At 31.9% G+C, this 23131-nt stretch overlaps 2 protein-coding genes across 3 annotated transcripts in view; one reads left to right on the top strand and one right to left on the bottom strand.

Annotated features, from left to right (window-relative positions):
* The window catches only part of LOC129951440 (cytochrome c oxidase subunit 7A1, mitochondrial), a 386202-nt gene that overhangs the window by 168879 nt on the left and 194192 nt on the right, over positions 1-23131 (bottom strand). The gene's annotated exons all lie outside the window — the stretch shown is intronic.
* Positions 1-23131, top strand: part of LOC129951429 (protein expanded) — a 59862-nt gene that overhangs the window by 15402 nt on the left and 21329 nt on the right. For both annotated transcript variants that reach the window (XM_056063565.1, XM_056063566.1), the window contains exons 2-3: positions 9343-9480; positions 9555-9700. In XM_056063565.1, coding sequence (XP_055919540.1) covers positions 9389-9480; positions 9555-9700 — 238 coding nt within the window. In that variant the 5' untranslated portion in view covers positions 9343-9388. The remainder of the gene's footprint in view (positions 1-9342; positions 9481-9554; positions 9701-23131) is intronic.

The following is a 23131-nucleotide window of genomic DNA, read 5'->3' as shown; positions in this document are numbered from 1 at the left end:
GGCTACGTTAATACTGAAAATTTAAAGATTAAAGCTTGAATAACACTTTGAAATTGTAAAAAATTATTTAAAAAAAATGGTAAAATTTTCCAGACACAATCGCAGTCGTAGCACTTCCTTTCTTCTTGTACGGTTAAAGAAAGACTGATGTAGACCTGTGTCAATCGTGATTGATTCGGTCTTTATGAACCGTTCATCAAAAAGATTGAGTGAATGCAATCGTAGTAAACCAAACCAATCGTTCTCAATGTCAATCGTTTCATCATGCTGTCTTTCGTTTTAAAGGGAAAGAAATATGTTTCGTTCATCCAACTTATTCTTATTTTCAAATGAAATGATATAAAATGGGGATTAAACATAGCTTTGAAACAATCAATCAATTATTTCAATACTAATCGTTTTAAAGACCGAAACTGAATGAAAATGAAGTACCTTAACCTTACCTACTCTACTGCAAAAAGTTCCATATGGTTCCACACGCTTATTTTCCATTCAAAACCAAAATGAAACAGAAACCTAAATGATTGAAAAAGTGAACGATTAGAATAGAATGAAATTTGCAAATTTTATTCGCATCCAAATGAAGCATATACCAAAACGATTGAAAAAATGAACGATTGAAAAGAACGAATCATTGAACTGAACGACATATGAACGATTGAATCTTTTAAAACGAACGATTGACACACCTCTAGACTGATGGAAAAATTTGAGCTGCTTAAACTTTATAGCGATGTGAAGAATCGAAACCATATTCTTCGTTCAAGTGCAAGTAAGAACATTGCTGCTGTAGTCCGTAATTTAATAGAACTTAAGATTGAGGCATTCTATAAACAAAAATACACTGTATTTTCATGCTGACACCTTTAGGCTTTTGAAGTTCATTTAACACAAGAACTCAAGTCGAAAGATCGATAAGAACCAGAGGTTTAGTATGTTGGGCTCAAAAAATCCGAAAATTATTGTTGAGAATCTTCTCCAAAAATTGATATTTGTTTTCTTTATTTTTACATCACAAATTATAACTTTCAAATTTTACACTTAGAATTTTGTAAGTACACAAAGATACAAGTATTTCTTTTTTTAATTTACTCCAGAACAAAAACACATACGACAGCGATACAACCTCTATTTGGAAATTTGAACTTAAACTCTTTTTAAGACTTTTCGTAACACAAATAATTCTTATCGAATTCGGTTTTTAGTAAAACCATGAAGAGGAAGACTTTTTGTAAAATTTCCGGCATAATCTCAGATTTGTCTTGAGCTTTATCTTTCATTAAAAAATTACCTTAAATGATTTCTTCATTATCTCCTATTTCTCAATACTAAGAAAATCATCGTTTCAGAAATTAAAAAAAGATAAGTGACAGATAAACAAGATAACTTCACAAACTTTTGGTATAAATTTATCTTTTTTGAAATATTGATATCTTACAATATAGTAAAACTTTGAAATTTTGTTTTCTAGTCGTTATTTTTGAATCTTTCATTGCTTCTGATACAAACGTCTAAAAATCATAACGCTGATTTCAAAGCAATCTTTTACTAACGACTGCTCTGAGACCCAAAAACTCATTACTTTCAATTTATTTGCTATTTTTGTTTTATTTTTAAAATAGCCATTATAAAAAGTGGCGGCCAATATAGGACATCGAATTAATAAAAGAAGGAAACTATTACACAAGAAACTTAAACTTTTATATATTCATTTTCATATCAACTTCGCATATAATTTCATAAAGTTTATAAGGTCATAATCTTTTAAAAAAAATCATAAGTTAAATAAAAAACAGCAACAAGTTCATAAACTATCTCTATACCCAATACCCATGTATCTAAAGATAAATGTGTTAATTCTCACATAGAATATAAAATATGTACGTACGTATCTCTTTGCATGATTCACACTGGTTAACATTCTTTCTTAAGCAAAGCACAAAGTCCAAAAAATAACTTTAACCCAACTGACCATAGCTCAGTGCCATTAACTTTTTTTTGTTGGTTTGTTTTTTATGAGCAACATAAATTACTTTAAAGGCTATATAAGTGTTTATAGGTAGGTCTATCTAGGTATGGAGGTATTTAAGCTTGTGGCATAAACTAACTAACAGTCCAGCACCAAGTTCAATTGCAATTATTATTGGCAACGAGTTTTTATTTTATTGTTTTTTTATTTTTGTTGATGTTGCTGTCTTATTCTATTAACCCAACTCTTTAAACAAACGAACATTAACTATTTTTAGCATATGTTATCATTTATGGGCTGACTAGATTTTAAATAAATATACAAAACATGGTAAAAAAAGAAACATATTCGCACATTTACAGGGTGTTTTTTTTAGAAGCATGGAACTTTAAAATGACAACAAAATATGATGACGGCTCCGTGAAATAACTAACCAAAACAAATGTGAAATAACTTCCCAAATTGGGGTTTTATTGCATTGTGAAATAACTCCCCAAATTTGAAAATAAAATAAATTCCCAAAGAGGCGTAAAATAAGTCCCTAAAATAAATTGAAAAATTTCCCAGCTTGCTCATCATTCATCATGAAATAACTCCCCAAATTAAAAACGAAATAAGTCCCAAAAAAAAACATCATGGCTCCTTAGCGGTCACCATTGAATGTAAGCTTCTGGGTGGTATTCTTTTTCAAGAAGCAGGGACCCACATTTTTACCAGCCCAGAAATCACACTAAATTTTTAGTTTGTATGGATTTTACGGTGTTCGACGTGCACTTGAGAATTATCATCACTCGAAATACGTAAGTTTTGTTTTTTTTGACGTATACATTCAACCAAAAGTGAGCTTTGCCGCTAAACAAAATTCGCTTACAAAAATTACGAGCAGATCGAACATAATTTTTCATAACTTGGTAGCATTGTTTAAGCATCAATCTATGTCATCTAGAAATGTCAAACTAAACATCAAATAAATCACTTGACAGCTGAGAAAATGGCTGTCAGTTGAAAAAGTGTTACCAACTTAAAGTTCTATACCTCTTTAAAAAAAAAAAAAACACCCGTTTTATCTAACGCCACTATGTTAATGTTAAACTACCTCCCCTCCTCCCTTCTTCAAACTCTTCTAATATCTTGGCTTTAATATATGTAAAACAAATGGTAGCTATATTAAGTATATATAAAGTGATATATTTACATATGTACATAACATATATAAATTTTATAGCGAACCGCATTTTTCTCTCGTTTCTAATTGATTACCAACAAACGAATGACAATGCGGTCACAAAGGTGTGTCGTGTCGCAGCCATTAAAAACATGCCGCTGCGCTGCCACCACACTATGGGCACAACCAGAGCGGAGCGCGCAACTACTTTTTTTTTGTATTGTTGTTGTTTTTGTTGTTATTTTGTTATTCCTTATTAAACAAGTTAGATTATTTTTGTACACATAACATAAATAAAACCAAAATTAAAAAAAAAAACATTGCATACTGATGATGGAGTTCCAAGTTCCAAGTGCAGTTTGGTCTACCTCTCCCAAAAATGTAAATATATAAAATATACATAAAATTAAATTAAATACCACCAACAACAAAAAAATATATAAATTAATTTTATATAAAATATATTTACGATGTAGGAGTTTTGAGAGACTTATTTTGTTTTTTTTTGTTGATAGTGAGAAATTAACATAACAACAAAATAAAATTGCATAATTTATTACAGTTTTATTTTATTTTTTGTTAAATAAATTAAATGCAGTAAATTGAATATTTTATCTTTAGAAAAAAAAATGTTAAATTAGCTATTAAGTGTGTGATATTAAAAATTCAATAAAATTAAAAGAATACAAGACTGGATTCGGTTTTCTTCTTTTTTTACCTAACAAGGGAATTCACGTTTTGTTATTATTGAAATTTTAATTAATCACTTTAAATTAAAAAAATATCTTGTAAGAGAATCTTGTATAGAAAATTTTTAATTAAATAGCTTTATATTCAAATGAACAATTATATCGTACTATAGTCAATTAGTCACATTTTACAATTTTTAGTCGCACGTGATGTTAATGCAATTTACAACTTACCATGAGCTTTGAGATCATTGAGGCCTTGGAAGATAAAATGCGTAGAACTTACTTCTCGGGACATAACTTCACATGGAAAATAGATATCTACTTTAAAAGTGGATAATCATTAAACTTTCAATTTATGCAGTGATTCCCACCGAAAAGCTAGAGATCTATACATTATAAGAATCTGAGGAGTATGAAGGATATTATTGTTTGCAATTTAATAAACTTTTAGTTTTTTTATGGATTTAAACAAAATAATTAAAGTGAAAATATTTCTCAAATTTAAAACAAAATAAATTCACTTAAGAAAATTAACTTTCTAGTGGCTAATTTTTGAGCTATAGAACTTAAAATTGGCAACACTATTTTAACTATCGGCCATTTGTCAGCTGTCAAGTGTATGTTTAGACAGTACATTCACAAAAACTGACTGTGTGTGTGGTGTTCTTTATGTCTCGGTGGAATAACTAGTCTGTACTTTTTGAAAAACGATGATGGCCAGAACCTTACAGTCAATAGTGAACGCTGAAGAGCTTTGAATACTAACTATTTCGTTCATCAATTAAATAGCATGATGTGCCAGGAGTTGTGGTTTTAAGAACATGGCGACGCAATGCAATGTGTCACACAGCTGATGCGTTTGTAAAAGAATTGGGATCACGGAAATCAACACTTTCAGACTTTAATTATTATTATTTTGTTTAGGTTCCTTTGGTATTTTTCAAGGGACATATTTTAAAAGCCCAAGTCCGAGTGCCCAGTATTGAAGATCTTAAGAAATCCATCCAGAAGCTTAAAAACAACTAATCAGCCAGCTAATCAAGCACCACGAAAGAACTCATCGAAGATATTCCAGTTCAGGATAAAGAGCTTGATTTTAAACACCGTTCAACCTGTCAAACCATGTCAAGATCTATGCTGTCAACTATAGCCAAATTATTCGATCCTTTTGGTTGGATCTCACCATGTATCATCTCTGCAAAGCTTATGATGCAGTGTTTATGGGAGCTTGGCTGCGATTGCGACGAACCAGTTCCAGGTGTTTTGAAGAAAGATTGGGATGATTTTCTCCGAGAGCTCCATCTTATCGAACGGCTTCGGATTCCAAGATAGATCCAGTTGAGCAAGACTAATAAATCGATCGAGCTACATGGATTTTGCGATGCTTCTATGAAAGCTTACGGTGCAGCAGTTTCCGTACAAAAGCTTCATAGTAAAGGCTATAATTCATGTAAATTTTCATTTGTCAAAGGCAAAAGTAGCACCAAGTCAACGAACAATGCAGCGCAGTAGTGTTGGCAGAATTGTTACAATATACCAAAAGGAAGTTCTATCAATTCCAGATGTAAAGATGTACGCATGGACAGATTCCACAATTGCAGTGGCCTGGATACGTGACACTCCTGCCAAATGGACCACATACGTATCCAACCGTGTGTCGGAAATCCAGCGGTTAGTGAGGATCGATTGCTTTATAACCCAACCGATCTGGCGTCAAGGGGTGTATAGCCACTTACGTCTTGGTGGAACGGTCCAGGGCTTCTGGGAAAGAAATGGGTATTCGATCTTCAACCCGCCGAACTAGACGTTGCAGAAGAACAACGTACAATAAAGGCATTTAGTATACATGCGATAAAAGGTGATAGCAAATTACGAACAATTTACAACTTTTCGAGTCTTCTCAAGGTTATTAGAATTATCGCCACCTGTTATCGTTTCATAACAAGTTGGGACCTAATAAAGGATCACTTAAACCAAACAAATTGGATATTGCCCTCCTATTTATCGTCAAAGCAACACAAAAGGAAATGTTTGAAACCGAAATTCATAAAAACAAAACAGCAAAGACCTTACGTGCGTTACATTCTTAAAAATGACATACCGTTTCATGTATGTAGCTTCAAAAAAGCCCAGAACTCCCTATATATTAAAAACCTTAAGTCATTACAGTCAGTTTGAAAGAGTTTACCTTCCATTTGGGAGTTCAATCTTACTAACTTAGTTAGTGTCTATCTACAGATCATTCTTAAATTATTTAACATTGGTTCTTAAAAGTCAAAGTCGACTTACAATCTAATGTCTTAGAACTCTCAGCTCTTACTCATATTCTGTCAAATCATTCAAACGAAAATTATAAATGAAAATCGCTTTGAAGGCCAACGTTTGTTTTATTACTTACGTAGAAGAAGTGTTGGCTAAAAGATACTTGACGGATGAATCATTTTTATTAATGAGAGAAAAATAATAATAGTAAACAGTTTTATTTTTTAACGATTTCTCATTATTGTGTTGCTATTGCTCGTGGGCTTAACCACATTATGATCGTATCAGCTAGCCAGCCATCAGTGGCATAAACTTTACAATCAGACTGTGACCGCAAAACATGGCTTCGAATGTCATATAGTTAAGTGCAATGGCATGCGTGTGACTTTCTTGTTAAGATATTATGATGAGCTATTATATTTTTACATATATTTTTTTAGCAGCATGATTTTATAGATGCGTTTTTTTTATTTGTTAAAATGAGATTTTGTTGAAATGTGTGTGGTTGTTTTCAAATTCCTGTTAAAATTCACATTGCTATAAACTTTTTTGTACAGCATTCCAAAGATTTCAAGGCTATATCGCATAAACCGCGTATAACTACCAATTTGAAAAGCAGTCAGGCGTAAAATAAATAAAACTTTGTTCCGCTCGTGGCATTTGTTCATATGGCACCGACCGGTCGACGCGACGCGACGGGACCGAGACAAACATACATTATGTACCTTACCTACCTTACCTGCCTTCAGCTAACAGACTTATAAAAATTTATTATGTGAAGTCTTAATGAGTACTTATAGGTTGTTTATTATCACGCACGACAACAATCCTCTTGATGAAAAACACGAAAAATAATGAATGATTGACATAAGAAATAAAAATTACGATCACATAAATCACCAGAGACAAATTTCTGTGTTTTTTTTTAAATTTTTTTTTAAAGTTATGTAAAGAATTTTGACTTATTGGGTTTTTATTTGATTTCAAATACAAAACAAATGAAACAAAATGTTTGCTTTTTATCATGCTTTCAAATGTTTGTACACATTTTTTTCAATACGAAAATATTTTAAACCAAAAATTTTATTGCAAAGAGTCAGAATTGTTCCTAATAAAGGATAATTTTCTAAAAAGTATAGGAAAGTTTTTCAAAAAAACAAAAACACATAAAATTAGGAAAAATACATGAAATCTTTATTTGAATCGATAGTACGGTTCGTATAATTTAATGTTTGAAGATTATTTCATCCAAATTTTGACCTTGACTGCGCCTCAAATGGCCCATCCGCTTAGTCCACTGTTGGCATAGTCTTTCCAACATTTCACCCTGTATCTCACGAATAAATGCTTCAATGTTGTCTTTCATTGCCAATGTCAATTGAAGCAGGGTTGTCTGTATAATCATGCGCTTTATCATAGCCTCACAAAAAATACTCTAAAGGCGTTAAATCGCACGATCTAGGCCGCCAATTGACCGTTCCCGAACGTGGAGTATAATGTTCACCGAACTAACCTCTTAATAAGTCCATTGTTGATTGTGCTTTGTGGCATGTTGAAACCAATGTCTTGCAAGTCAAGCTCTTGCATTTTTAAAAAAATTCGATATCATTTCACGGTAGCGCTTCCTATTCACAATTACGTTACGATTCGTATCATCTTTGAAGAAGTACGGTCCAATTATGCCACCAGCCCATAAACCGCCACCAAACTCTGACTTTTTCTGGATGCATTGGTAGTTCTTGCATTGCTTTTGGCTGCTATTTACTCCAAAATCGACAATTCTGCTTATTTACGTACCCATTGAGACAAAAATGAACTTCTTAGCTGAACACAATGCTTCGTTAAAAAAGTGAATCTTCAGCCAACTTTCCAAGACACCATTCTCCAAAAATTTTACTTGCAGTAGGTCGTTCTTCAAAAGATGTCCAGATCACTCAGCGATGGAGAGAAGTAAAGGTAGTTTTTATTCCCAAGGCTGCAAATTCTCGCATGTCAGCCCTAAAGATCTAAGACCTATTAGCCTATCATCATTCATTCTCAAAACTCTGGAACGATTGATTGATATCCAAGTAAGTAATAGCATTGATAAGAGACTATCGATGTCTCAGCATGTTTACTGCAAAGGGAAATCGGTAGAAACAGCCTTGCACACTCTGGTAAGAACTATCGAATACTCCCTAGAGCAAAGGGAATATACTATGGTGGCCTTCCTGGATATTAAGGGTGCTCTCAACAACGTTGACACATCCGCTATCACTTCTGCTATGACGACCCTAAACGTCGAATACTCACTCTGTGAGTTGATTAACCTAATGCTAAAAAGCAGGATCATCAACTTTAAGATGGGGGATTTTTGTACGAAAAGGTCGGTCGGTAAAGGCACTCCTCAAGGTGGTGTGCCCTCTCCTGTGGAACATAGTGGTTAACGAACTACTAATATCCCTTGAGAGGGAAGGCTACAGAGTGGTTGCGTATGCCGATGATGTTGCTATCGCCGTCAGAGGAAAATATCCTTATACACTGAGAGACCTCCTCCAAAACGCACTCAATATGCTCACTAGATGGGCTGATGAACTTTCTTAACAGTGCACGCATTTTAATAATAAAATTCAATAATTTGCAAGCGTTGTTTGTAAGACGATTCATGGTTAAATTATAGACAAAACTGAAAATGTTTGACAGTGAAACAAAACACAAAACGTACGTGAGCTATTTAAACCAGTGTTGCCAAAAAGATAAAAGCTAAAAACTCACCCTTTAGAAGGTTTTTCGGTAAGAGGTTGAATTCTGAACTCATATTTAAAAAAAAGGAGATATGCCAACAAATGACAACGATATCAGCCAAATGGCCACCACAGCTTTAATTTTCTATTGTGGTTTTATGTGTTTGATAACTTGACAACTTCGTCATCTTTAAGGCTTTGAATCGATTTTGGAACATGTACATTGGACATAGACTTCATCTAGTGGCTCTTAACTTATTTTTTTACTATACATAAACATAAACAAGCAGAAATTCCATAGTCCTAATATTTCTGAAACTATATACTTATAAGCTCTCACATTGAATCGAAGATGAAACAGTTTGAAATTGAATCAAAATTCTTTGGAACACTTAAGATACATACATCAATACACCATCATCCAGTTTCTTACTAAAAATATTATTCCTTCTTTTTTTATTTCAAATTCCAATAAAAAATTTTCAATAAATAATATTTCCATTTTTAATTAAATTTAACAATTGATTTCAGAAAATATTTCCGACAGCAAATCGCAGTTAGTAATGAATGATGCAGCATGCGAGCTTTTTGTACCGTCAGCGCGCCACTAGAAGTATGCGCGTCATCAGCCGAACAACTATCACCGGGCTCCCGTTTTTTAGCTCTAAGGTAAGTTCTTTAAATTAAACAAACATCAATTGAATCCAAAATCCCTTATGTTTGTTTTGTTTTCTTTTATACAGATTATTAGGAACACAACAACCAAGAACCCTATACTTCCTAGTCGATGCCAAAAGTCGAGTTCGAGAAGTATACACACAAACATGCCTACATTTTGCAACGCAAGGAATGCTAGACACCGAACTCTTCGGTTTAGCAGTACTTATAGGTAAGTTTCTACATAGTTTTTATTTGATTGCTCTTGTTTAATGTCATATTTATCCTCTTTCAATAAAAAGGAGACTCACTATAGCTTAAAAATCTAAATTAAGCTCTTAAGGCTATATAATTTAATTAATGAATAATGTAAGATCATTGATATATCATCAAGTCATATGTATGATGAAGATGATTATCAGTTTTATGCGTGCTTCTAGTTTCTTTAGGTATATGCTTGTACATAAAATAATTAACCAAAGAGTAAATTATCGGTGAAAGTTTCACACACACAACTTTTCCCCCATTTCCCCCCTGAACCACCCGAAAAAAAATCCATATGATGATATACTATAGCAATCCGCCAACCAACCAATATAAGCGGCTATATGATTATAATACTCGCCTATGCACGACTATATTCTATCTTCAGGTTTGCTGTTGAACTCTTTCGTTTTTGTTTTTATTTGAAGAAAACAAATCTATTGCTACACTCCGCATCGCTGTACTGCGTTATCGGTCAATATTTTGTTCATAAATATGTGCATATAGATAGAGAGTGAGGTGTTTTTTTCGAAATCGGATACATGCATTGATTTTTGTGCCTGCATATTGTATAAAATGTACGACGACGTACCTATATAAGTTTGTGAGCTTGTAATAACAAGTTATGAGCGGATGTACTAAGTGGAAATTATATGCATATTTTATTGGGGCTAATGGTTGTGAACGCGCGAGATGTTATGTCCTTTTTTTTCTTATTTATTATTTGCTTATTTTGCTCACATGAAGAATAAAAAAAAATAAATTAGATGGAATGTTTTGCGAAAAGAAAAAAAAGAACTAATTTAAATAAAATTAAACGAAGATTATGTAAATACAAAAGGTGAGGTTTATTTTTTAGAGAATTATAAAGCTAGACAGAACTTGAAGCAAATTAAGAAGTTATTTAAGTACTTACTCCACTGAAGTTAAATAAATATATGGGTGTGTAGATATGGAATAAGTATCTTTTAGTGCAAGGAAGATGGACTCTGGTTTTTACTATGAGTTATTAAGGTTAAATATCTACATTGTGTCTTTTTGATATTTCAATTTATGAAGTTACACTTATGAATATTTAGAAGAAAAATTGTTATTATTCTCAAAACGAATACATTTTCATTAACAAACACCATTTTCAATTGGTACATTTTTGCTACTGTTTGAATTTGGAAAAAATGCTACTATTTTCAACTTTATAAATTTTATTCCTTAAACAGTGTTTTTTGCAGCTCATTTTTTGGTGGGTTGTTATTAAATTTTGTTTAGTGATATTAATTTTATTTAATACTAGCTTTTACCCGTGACTTCGTCCGTATGACATAGTTTTTTTTGGATAGTACTTACTTTCTTGTTAGTATGATTGTCATAGCTCGCTACATATAATTGTCCATTGGAAAAACAGTTTTTTTTTTCCAAATTTACACCTGCGGTGGGAATTATCGAAATGCGGGGAAATAAAACATTTTTTCCTTTTGCTATTTTAGCCATGATTATAGCTTTTATAATATTTCGTCCTACGTGAGTAATCTGAAGCCGTGTACCATTACATAACTTTGGTGCGTCAAGATTTCTCATTAACAGGACTGGAACACCAATCTTCAATCTCAACTTAATTCAATCCCTGATAATTCCAAAGAATTAAGAAACTCTATGAGATATTCTACCGCGTGTGACTCCGGCCCACGCACTCGCCCCGCGCCTCAGCCGAAACAGTATTATCAGAAATAGAAGACGAATCCAGTGAATTATTTGTTGAACCTACATGGCTCGTGTTTGGCGATGAAAGGTTGAGCATAGCAAAGTTTAGGTTTAAAACTATTATTTGTGGAACTTGGTGAGAGCAGTTTTTCTAACGTTGAGGACTTGAGGCACGTGGCGCGCAAAGCCCGCGTTAATATACGCGTATGATAAATTTAACATATTCGAAAACTTATTTTATAAGGGTTAGGAATGCGTTGTTTTCCCGTAATACCAATTTTATCCAAATAGTATTCAATTCTTTGGCAATTTAGGAATGAAAGCAGTCAGATTCCCCGGAAAGTAATTTTTCCCATGGAAATGTGTTGTTTTCCTGTGGTTAAAAGTCTCAAGCTATCTCCTTGCCAAATTTCATTTAAATCTGTTCAGTAGTTTAGGCGTTAAAGCGATAGGCCATCATTTCCCGGGGTACAAAATAGCCTATGTCCTTTTTTGGGTATCAAAATATTTCCATACCAAATTTCATGCAACTCGGTTCAGTAGTTTAGGGCGTGATTGAGTAACAGGCAGACAGGCAGAGTTACTGGATGGATGGATATGGATAGTATGGAAGATCTCGAAAACAGTTTTAAATAGCTCAAATATTGTGTTGATTCTGGCATTGTTGGTCTCGTGGAGTTGTTGTCCTTCCAGTATCTCCCGAATAAATGCTTCCATGTTGACTTCAAGTACGTCAATCGAAATGAGGTTGTCGCTATACATATGAGCCTCAACATAGCCCCACAAAAAATAGTCTAGATAGTCTACCACGATAAAAGGGGTCAATTAATCTACTCGTGTTACCCGAAATCGCATCTCAATTAGCCCATGGTAATGCGTGCTTTTCATTTGCCATCATAATTAAGTTGCGATTGGCATGATCTTTAAAAAATAACATGTCAATGATTCCGCCAGCCCATAGTCCACTCTTGTTATGCTTCTGGCTGCTCTTCACTTCAAAGAACTAGCAGTTTTGCTTATTCAAGTATCTATTTAACCAGAAATGAGAATGGATAAACAAGTGAATCTTAGGCCAAGAGTACACCTAAAGCTGATAAAAAATGGCTCTGTAGTTGCAAAAGTTGCATAGCTGAATAATATAGCCCCAATTGCTACTGAATAGATAATTTAAGACGTACCATGGAATAAATCCAATTGAAATAAGACCCACTTTCCAAAATTGACCTTTTTGCACTTTAAATAAGACCTTGCACTTCACAAAAGTGAAATGAAATGTGTATGTCAATGAAGACTTGGAGAGAGTGATATATTGGTCTGATTCAAATGGACTTATTTTAAACCGTAAAAAATATAAATGCCTTGTGATATCTAGAAAATCTTACGACCTTGATTATTTTCTACCAATTGTTTTGATCATCGCTAAAAAAAACACAATGCATTAAAACAGCTAAAAATCTCAGAGTGACCTTCAACCCCCGTTTTTGACTATATTTTATTCATGTAATGTCATACCTTAATAGAACTTAAAACAATTATAAGAACTATGGAAATTAGTAAAATATCAATTTCAGAAGAATAGTCAGTCTTCTTGTCTTCAAAAAAAGACTCTTAATTGAGTTTATTTGCAAGTAGCTTTTTTATGGTCTTCTTTTTCTTAAATTAAAACATTTGATATATCAATCTCTTATTAAACTTACTCGAGGTAAACTGTATTATTTCGGTTTCAAATTGAATATCAAAAATAATTCAATATAATTTCCCTAACCTACCAACAATTTTTTTATGAACGTCCAGTTAAAGTATCTTCAATTATTATTGTAAGCCTGAAAGGAATTTCATTTTCAAGAAAAAGTTACTTTTTCATGTAAAAATATTACTATACCAAACCTATCTACATACATATATGTATATCGCCTATCTAGCCTCTAGTTTGGTATTTTAATTTAATATAAAGTACACCTAAAGCTGATAAGAAGATTAAACTGCACAGAGCATTCAAATACTGGTTATTATTAACTTATAGATAGATACTTATATACTCGAATATAAATTAGTATGAAAAACTTGCAACTTCTAGAAACTTCTTCTTATTTTTTTATACTTTTTTTCAAATATAATAAAAAATGACAAGCTTGTGTTGTGCCTTAGCATCATCTCTCTGCAACATTCATGGACTTTCTCTTAACCAAGATAAACTATATCTATATAAAATGTTCGACGAATATTTATGTATCCAAACCCAGAAGCCAGAAGCCATTGCAGAAGCACCATCACATACAATTCTGCCATTTATGTTTGGGAACGAGTGTGTGGTGGCGGTGGTGGATGGTACGGTGGCATGAGGCCATGGCCAGCTCAGAGCAGCCAGCAGCGCAGCGGTGAGGCTCTTTAATAGGAAGAAGAAGGAGTATAAATCGAGGAATATGTAGCTACCTTTACACTATACATTATACCTTAAAAAAAATGTGGAATTCCAATTGATATTTCCATTGATACAGCATACTCGTTTATTTCATTTGAATCCATTCATTAAATTGACCATGTGCACGGATATACGAGTGTAGCTGGATGCTATATTAAAACGGATTGTATTTGAAAGCTCTTACAGCGGGGTATAGCGTCATTTCATTTCTTTATATATAAACTACATTCATATATACAATTGGTATTTATATTAATGTTCCTTTGGATTGGATACTGGATACCTACCTATGTACTTATCTATGGAATACAATTGGTATCTTGTTTTTGTCTATTCGAATAAGAATGATCTCAACATAGTCAAGTCAAGCAGCGAAAAACCAACAAACAATGTGGGCGCTCGGAATAAGGAACACACAAAAAGTCAAGCAGAACCTCGAGTCATAACCAAACCACCACATTTCGGTCGAGAGGAAAAAACCAGAAACAAAAACCTTAGAAAAAAATATTAACAACTAGGTCGTACTTACTTGCATATACTAAGGTCCAATTAGTTGATATATTTTTTCGTGAACCAAATAGTAAGATAATGTTTTCAACTTTTCATACCAAAAAACACATTTTTATCTTCTGAAATTCTTATTTTAAATTATTTTTTTTAAATTCATTTTTGTTTTCTGAAATTCTTATTTGAGGACATTTTAGTTTTGAGCAACGTTAATCGAATTCTTACATTTTTCTAAGCATATTCTATAGGATTAAAACTCAATCTTCAAAACGGTTAATAGACTTAAAAATACTCAAAAAGAAATTCTTAACGAAACAGTATAAACTTCAAAAGGTATGTAATTTTTTGGTTTAAATAGAAAGATTTAAAAAAAAATACATATGGAGGTGAGAACGAGATAGAATTATGTATTCTAAATGAGTTTTCCAAGGTTTAAAAACCTTAATTTTCTCATTCGAAAGTTTTTTTCATCAAATATCCAATAGCTTTGCTTTCAAAAGGTCTGTTTGATTAACGTAATAAGACGTTTTTCTTTCAGTTCTGTTCTGAACAGAGTTTTAACACCCAAAATTACTTTGTGCATCCAGAGCACTAAAGTTATGTTACTTTTTTCGTTCAAATAATATTTTCAAAATTATCAAAACACACCAAATGTCAAACGGTGTGATATGAGGAAAATGCATGAACAAAAACTCAAACCCTTCAAAATATCTTTGAATATTGTTATAAGTTAATTAGTAAAATATTTAAATTACATGTCAGAAATCACAAATGACATTTTTTGACAAAAGAGAAGATAACTAAGACCTATTGACTTACAACTTTCAACCATTACTGTGTCCAAATCATTTCTGAGATGGAGGAAGTCAACAGTTTTTGAGAAAGCACTTTTCATGACAATAATAACTCTTTGAAGAGTTGTCAATTCCTCGCAAAAAGCAATTCCTTTAAGTGGCACAGGTAGTAGTAGGTCTTGCACCGAAGACCGTTAGCATGACAGTCGTAAGAACTAACCATCACCACACCATCACCACAAGGGTACTACGAGTGCTAAAATGAACTCCAAAAACAATCTCAGTGCTTAGTCCGCGAACATGGACAAAGGTCAACACTGTGAACAGAAAAAGAAAAACACCTATAGTGAATTTGACATTTGACGTTTACGAGTGCTGTCAATTCTATGTTTTGTTCTCCAAAATTTCAATTGAGAATGATGACAATTTTTTAAGAATTAAACAGTTTAGGTATTTTTATTTTTGGAAGTTTGCTTTCTAGAAAATCATTTTTATTGATGCTAAATTTAAACTTCATCTTTTTTCCACTTGACACTTAACAAAAACAGAGATTTATTTTATAATATTTCTATATAAATGGAGCGAGATGAAATTTTAAATTTGTCCTCTCATCAGATTTCAAAATGTGCAACGCATTTGTCAAAAATACTTCTTAATGTCATTACTCCAACACAGACAAATAGATACAAAACCAACTAAACCAAGACTCATCATCATAATTTGTGGTTTCAGGTTGACATCCCTGTTTCAGTTACATACGTCAAATTGAACTGTCATCAAGTTGGTACTTACATGCTGCTGTCAGTTTACATTGTTATAAACAAATATTTTCCCGAAAAATGTCTATATATCCAGATATGGCTATAAACAATACATGATTTCAATCAAATTTTAATAAGCCACTCATAACATTGCCGAAACGTCAATTAAATAGGCTTTATGCTTTAATCTGACATTCTCAACGTCAAAAAATTAAAAAAAAACCGTTATGTTGTTTTGTTTTTGAATCCACCATATTCAAAAACAAAACAACATAACGGTTTTTTTTTAATCTTTTGACGCTGAGAATGTTAAATTAAAGCATAAAGCCTAATTTATTTGACGTTTCGGTAATGTTATGAGTGGCTTATTAAAGTTTCGGTACGAAATCCAAAAACTGTTAAAATTTCAAAAACGATTTATTATATGTCAGAATTTTGTATTGAATTACTGTAATCTATTTCAGTTCTATAACTTACTGAAAATCAATTTTTACTAAAATACCAATAACTTATCTTTAAAAATAATAGTTAAACCTTCCATCGTCCTAAGTTTAAAATGGAATAAATTAAAGGAATGTAAGTATGCCATAGAGTGAAGAGTGAAAAAGGAGAAGAAGAATAGTACGACAACCTCAAAAACTATAGAAGCAAGAATAAAAAAATACCCTAATCTGGCACCAGCCATCCTTTGGATTGTCTGCACACCAGGGTTTAAAAAACTATATACAAACCAAAAACAACAAAAATACCATCCAATTCAACCAGTTCAAAAAGAAGACAAACAAACTTTTAAAAAAGAACCAAAAGATTCTTCCTTTCCTTAGCTATTGGTGTTGTAGTTGTTGTTGTTGTAGTAGTTTTTGTTGCTCCAATCTTCACGGCTCCAAAACTTTAGCGCGTGGCAGTCAGATTCGAGAACACAATGTTATATGCCTGGGCCTGTTCCTGATGCAATGATGGTGCTATAGGTGTATAGATGTTAGGCTACAGAGTACAGAATCCTCTAGAGACCAAGACCAATGACGCGATTATGCGCTCCTTTCCCTATCTTATAGTATAAAAAATAGGTACCTAGATATATACCAAGACTAACCTAACCTATGTGTTTTTGTTAGAACCAGAAGTAGTTGCCAATGATGTGCATGAAAATACGATTTTCTTAGAGCGAAAAATAAGAATACTTAAATAAGCTTTTGATTTTGACAGTGGAGCCAGAAAGGGGTCAAGTACATGAAATTCAGAAATTTGCTAAAATAAATTGAAAATGTAAAATTTTTTGACTGAAGCTGTTTTACGGACTTTCCAAAGAAGAAGTAATTATAAAACTCCATTTCTTAAAGACAGATCATCAGGGTGAAGGTGTTAAAATTATTTTTAAAATACTTAAAGTTCTTTAAGAAATCTTAAATTTTGTATTTTTAATATTTATGGGATATTTGATCGAAAGTCTTTTAATACGCTAATTCCACCCCACAGTTGCTGAGAGCACAAATATGTTGCTAGTTAAATGCATTTGCAACTTCCAACAAAAATGTAGACAAACAACTTACAACAAAAAAGAAAATTTAAAAACACAAAAAGAAAAAACTCTAAAAGAAAACTAAAAATAACAACAACCTACCAACTGTTCAGCAAAAACTAAATAAACTAAAAAAAATATAAAAACCATCAAGAAAAAGGATACATTTATCGAGCCTTTGGAAAAATATTTATAAATACATACCTACCTGCATTTATATCTACATAAAGCATAAGAAGACAACCTCCATCTCAACATCAACGAAAAATAATAAATAAACCAGTCATGGAGCCACAAAGGAGATTGAAAGACATAAGACGCGTGTTCAGTAATTCAGGTAGCCGTACCGATATTACTTAAGGAATTCCATCTCGGCTTTGCCGCGCCACCCCACCCAGCTGCCCCCGGAACCACCTTCACCATCACATTACATGGTCGCCATCCGCCATCCACCATCCACCACCACCGCATGCGATGGATGTACCTTTTGCTGCGGCTCGGCTGCTGCTGATGTTTCCTTTGCCTGTTGCCCGTTGTTGCTGCTGCTGCTGCCATGTTCACGTCCACGTCATTTTCCTGTTCTTGCAGAAGAATTTCCTGAGGCTTTTTTTTTGAAAGAATTCTTCTTTTTTTTTTGTTTTTTTTTTGGTTGAAATTTGTTTTTGTTGTTGTTGCATTTTTGAATTGGTTGATGCTTCTCTTGAGACATTCTTATGATTTTTTGTTTTGTTTTTAGCTGCATCAGTAAAGAAGATACACTGAAAGTAAAGTCAGAAACAAAGAACGCGCCTAGAACTAATCAATTGTGCACATGTGTTTGATGTATAGCTATATTTATCTTTAAAAAAAAAAATTAAACATAATAATGGTGTTCCACAAGGTTCCATCCTATGGCCTATATTTGTTCTCTTCTTTTGTTTTTAATAAGTATGACATTTGTAGTTGTTCCTTTTTCTGTCTTGTAGTTGTTTTATTCAATACGAATTCCGCTATCTTTGTTGTTTATTGTGCTTTGTTCTGATTTGTTTTTTTAAGTTTATTTTTCACTCTGGTGAATCCACATGACTGTAATGTTACCTCTATGTATACTCGTATTAAAATTTAAATTTTGAAAAAAGTTACCACTACCCATCTATTTATGTTTTTATAAGCAATCAAGAGCACAATTGACAGATCTCAAATTGACGTCTATCTATTGTAAATTCTTCCTACTTAACAGTTAAAAAAATGCAGAAAAGTTAGAACGATTATCATTAACGATATCAAGAATAATTTGCTTCATGTAATTTTGTTACTATCGTCTCGTCTATCGTTTCTAGTATAAGATAACTGAAATGTCAAAATGAACTTAACGAAAGATAATGCTTGTTCGATAAGTTGAAAATGTTTTTTAAACTTGGCTTTTGTCTATGGGAAATTTTGAAAATTTGTAACAAATTTGCTTTTTACCAAACGTCCAACAATGTTGTGGTGCTTTTTCTCACTGTTACGGTTTTATTATTTTAAGATGTAAGTTATTTATATCTGAAACTATTTTGGATAATGTACTTCGTGCAAAAGCACTCAAAGTTTTAATAGTTGCAGCAACCCGCCTGGCTAATTTTTTGTTTCCAATATCTTTATGAAGGTCATTTTGAAAAACTTTGAACAAAACTATGATGGTTTAAATTATTTTACGACAATTGAGAAAAAAAACATAAATGCTTACATACAAGATGGAAGAGATAGAGGGCCTGTTTTATATCTTAATTGTCTCTATAAGCGTATTCATTTTTTGTCTGAGTTTTCATTTTCTTTTTGTAACAAAACGAAACATTTTTATTTCAATTGATTAGTATATGGAAATTAATGACTGGCGATACCTATTTAGCTATCGTGCAAACGCTATCACTTTGACTATTAACGTCTATTATCGTGAAGTGAGACTATCGTCAAAACGCTATCGTTTCACGATAATCGTTTTACGGAATGACCTTCCAGGTAAAATTATGTTTGTTCATAGATTGTGGTCTAACTGAGTGTAGATCCTCGAGTGCAACAGATGACGTTATATTTGGTGACACTAACTTTTTGTAAATATTAATATTATAGCTTTTGTCTTTTTCCATATAATTAAATAACTGAGTCGAGTCAGCTTACAAGAACAAAAGTAATTTTTATTAATATTCCAACAACTCGCAGAGAACTCAGAGATCAATTTTATACAAAGCAACTTTAAATTTTCGTATCTTTACCCATTTTTTTGAAGACTGGCCAAGATGCTTTCTAGGTTTTATTCTGAAAAGTAGTCGAACAAGAGTTGATACTTAGCCAATACAAAATTTTGAAGGATGAACTCTACGAACATGCCTTCGAGATACACATACAAATTTTTTAACAAATATACCAGGTTTATATTCGACGCTCAAGCACATTGCCACATTCTATTCGCTGTTGGATCTTACTTTTATTTACATATATGAACTTCACTAAACGGACATTTTTTTTTCAAAACCAACGCACCCATTATTTTTGACATTAGGCGTTTTCCTTTTTTAGTTCAGAGCAAAGCCTGAACTGTTTTGTTTCCTCTGAACGTTCAGAACGTCATATTTTTGTTTCTTTTTTCCTAATCGACTTGTTCTTATTTTTGTATCTGCAAACAATATGACAAGTAAATTGACAATTGTGAAATAATGACAGCTAGGTGTTCAGGTTTCAAAAATAATTATATTTGCTCAGAACATGCTTTTTTCAGATATGCTCGGTTGGACTCTGTTCGGAATGTTTCTCAGAGCTAAAAAATAGAAATCATTTATCAGATTTTATTATTTGCCTAATTGATAATTGCATTGCATTTTTGGTCACATGATCTCTGGCAAACAAATGTACATGTGTCTAACATTCTTTAAGAGTTAAACATTTGTTTTTTTTTTAATTCTGCCAAAAACTGTCAAAATGACAGTTCATGTTGAATCTATACTATTTCTTTGTCAGTGATTAAAATTTGCAATAAATTGAATACTTCTGAAATCCACATCTACCCAACGTTTTTTTTTTTCTTTCAGTGTAGAAAATGAAACATACATTTTTTTTAATTATTATTTTTTTTATACTTATTTATTATATATAATATTTTATGTGCCTACTTGTTCCTATAAAATTTCTTAAGACTGTGATCTTAGGGAAAAAAATCAAGTGTCTCTGAGCCTGGCCTTAAACCCTTTCTATCTATAGAGAAAAAAAACTTCTTCTCTCTCTTCAATTTGTTATAGTAGTTAAGTCTTCTTATTTTTATTATTTTTTCTTACTGGAAAATAATCATAACTTTATGATTTTATGGCTTTAGAATGAAATTATTATACTTTCAAGTTCTTCTCATTTTTTTTGTTGTTGTTAATTCTCTAAATAAACCTTCAAAAGACACACTATACCTACATACATATATATAAGAAAAAAGACCAGAGATCAATTTTGATTTTATGTTCTTTTGGAACTTCGAGTTATAGTGGCCTAAGGGGTATAGTGGATAGAATTTCCGTTGGAATGTGGTTGGTTTTTGAAAGAAGAATATATCTATGTTGTTCTTCTTCTTTTTTGATTGCCTTTAGATGCTACTTTTGTTTGAGACATGAAGTTTTATAACTCAAGACAAAAAAAAAAAAGAGGCTGGGATGCGACCCACACTGATAACTTCCCATCCCGTCTGTCGATTTGTCTTGCTTAAAAGTTTGTCTATATGTATTTTTACCAAATTTGCGCACTATTTTTTGTAGATTTTATTTTTTATGAAAAAAACTTACTGTTGGATTTTTATATAAAAATTACTGAATATTGAAAACAATATTTTCTTTGAAATAAAATGAGTTTGAAGCCAATATTTTTAATTTTTAAAAAGCTATTTGCGCCGAAAGTAAATTTTTACCAAGTTTTAGTAGGTAGTGTTATTTTTTAGAGTTTTATTTTTTGTAAAAAAACTGTCTATTCGAATTTTTTAAAAATTTTATCAAATGTTGAAAACAATATTTCTTATAAGATAAAATTAGTTTGAAGCCAATATTTAAAATTTTTGAAGAGATATTTGAGTCGAAAATCAATTTTTACGAACTTTTGTTAATTTTTTTTTCGGTTTTTATTTTTTTGTACAAAAACTGTCAAATCGATTTTTTTCAAACTTTAACTGAATGTTGAAAACAAGATGTTTTAAAAGATAAAAGTAAATTAAAGCCAATATCTCAAAGTTTTGAAAAGATATTTGAGTTGAAAATCAATTTTTACCAACTTTTATAAATTTTTTTCTAGGTTTTTATTTTTTGTAAAAAAAACTGTCAATTAGATTTTTCTCAAAATTTGTCCTAATGTTGAAAACAATATTTCTTATAAGAAAAAATTAGTTAAAACTTATTATCTCAAAGCTTTTAAAAGATATTTGAGTCGAAAATCATTTTTTACGAACTTTTGTTAATTTTTTTTTTCGGTTTTTAATTTTTTGTACAAAAACTGTCAAATCGATTTTTTTCAAACTTTAACTGAATGTTGACAACAAGATGATTTGAAAGATAAAAGTAAATTAAAGCCAATATCTCAAAGTTTTGAAAAGATATTTGAGTCGAAAATCAATTTTTACCAACTTTTATACATTTTTTTTTAGGTTTTTATTTTTTGTAAAAAAAACTGTCAATTAGATTTTTCTCAAAATTTTATCAGATGTCAAAAACATTATTCGTCGTTGCACAAAACTGTTTTAGAGATGAAATCATATTTCAGTCGTAAAATTTTGGAGGTTACAATTTTTTTTTTTTAGTTTTTTTGATTTATAAAAAAAAACCGTTATATTGATTTTTTTTAAAAAATATACCTGTTTTGTATCACGTTACAATTTATTATATCAAATTTAATTCAAGTCTCTAGCGTTTTTGGTTCGTAAGATATTTAGGGTTAACCAAAATTTTCACCTTTTTTTCAAACTGCTATGGTAAAAAAACCACCCACGCAATTTTCTTGAGAGCCCTTTCTGCATCTTTCTGCCTTATTATCTGTATAACAAAATTTATTTGAAGTCGATATCTCTTCTGGTTCTTGAGCTATGGACAACGAAAAAAACGTCGCGAACGTACGGACGTACGGACGTACGGACGTACGGACGTACGGACGTACGGACGTACAAACGTACGTACACACGCACGCACAGACATCTTTCTAAAAATCTTTTATTTCGACTCTAGGGACCTTGAAACGTCGAGAAATGTCAAAATTTTCAATTTGACAAATCGGACCCATTACAATAACTTCCTATGGGAAGTTAATAAGAATACAAATTGTGGAATGTGGTATCTTTTTTTCTTTTGGTGGTGGCAGATGTTGCAAGAGGCTTTGAAAGATAATAAGGTGAAGATGTTATAAATGAAGAATTATATTTATAAAAGAATTTCTGGAAAACTTCTGAAATCCAAGAAAAACTGCTTATAAATAAATTTATGGGGCAACACAAGCTTAAGGGGGCTAATGCATGGTGCTTATTCCAATGTCAAGGTTTTTGAAGATAACCTAAAGAAGAGGTTACTTCGAAGAGCTTAAGATCTTTTTTTGAAGACAAATGATTTCTTCTAAATTGGGAAGTATTTAAATAAAGAAGGGCTGATTAGAAATAGCTTGACTTTGAGAGCCTTACGTACATATACTTTTCAAGGCGTTAGTAGAATTATAAATTCAATGACTT

This window comes from Eupeodes corollae, chromosome 3 (assembly GCF_945859685.1).
Source record: "Eupeodes corollae chromosome 3, idEupCoro1.1, whole genome shotgun sequence".
Taxonomy (NCBI): Eukaryota; Metazoa; Arthropoda; class Insecta; order Diptera; family Syrphidae; genus Eupeodes; species Eupeodes corollae.
This window is presented reverse-complemented; position numbering and strand designations above follow the sequence as displayed.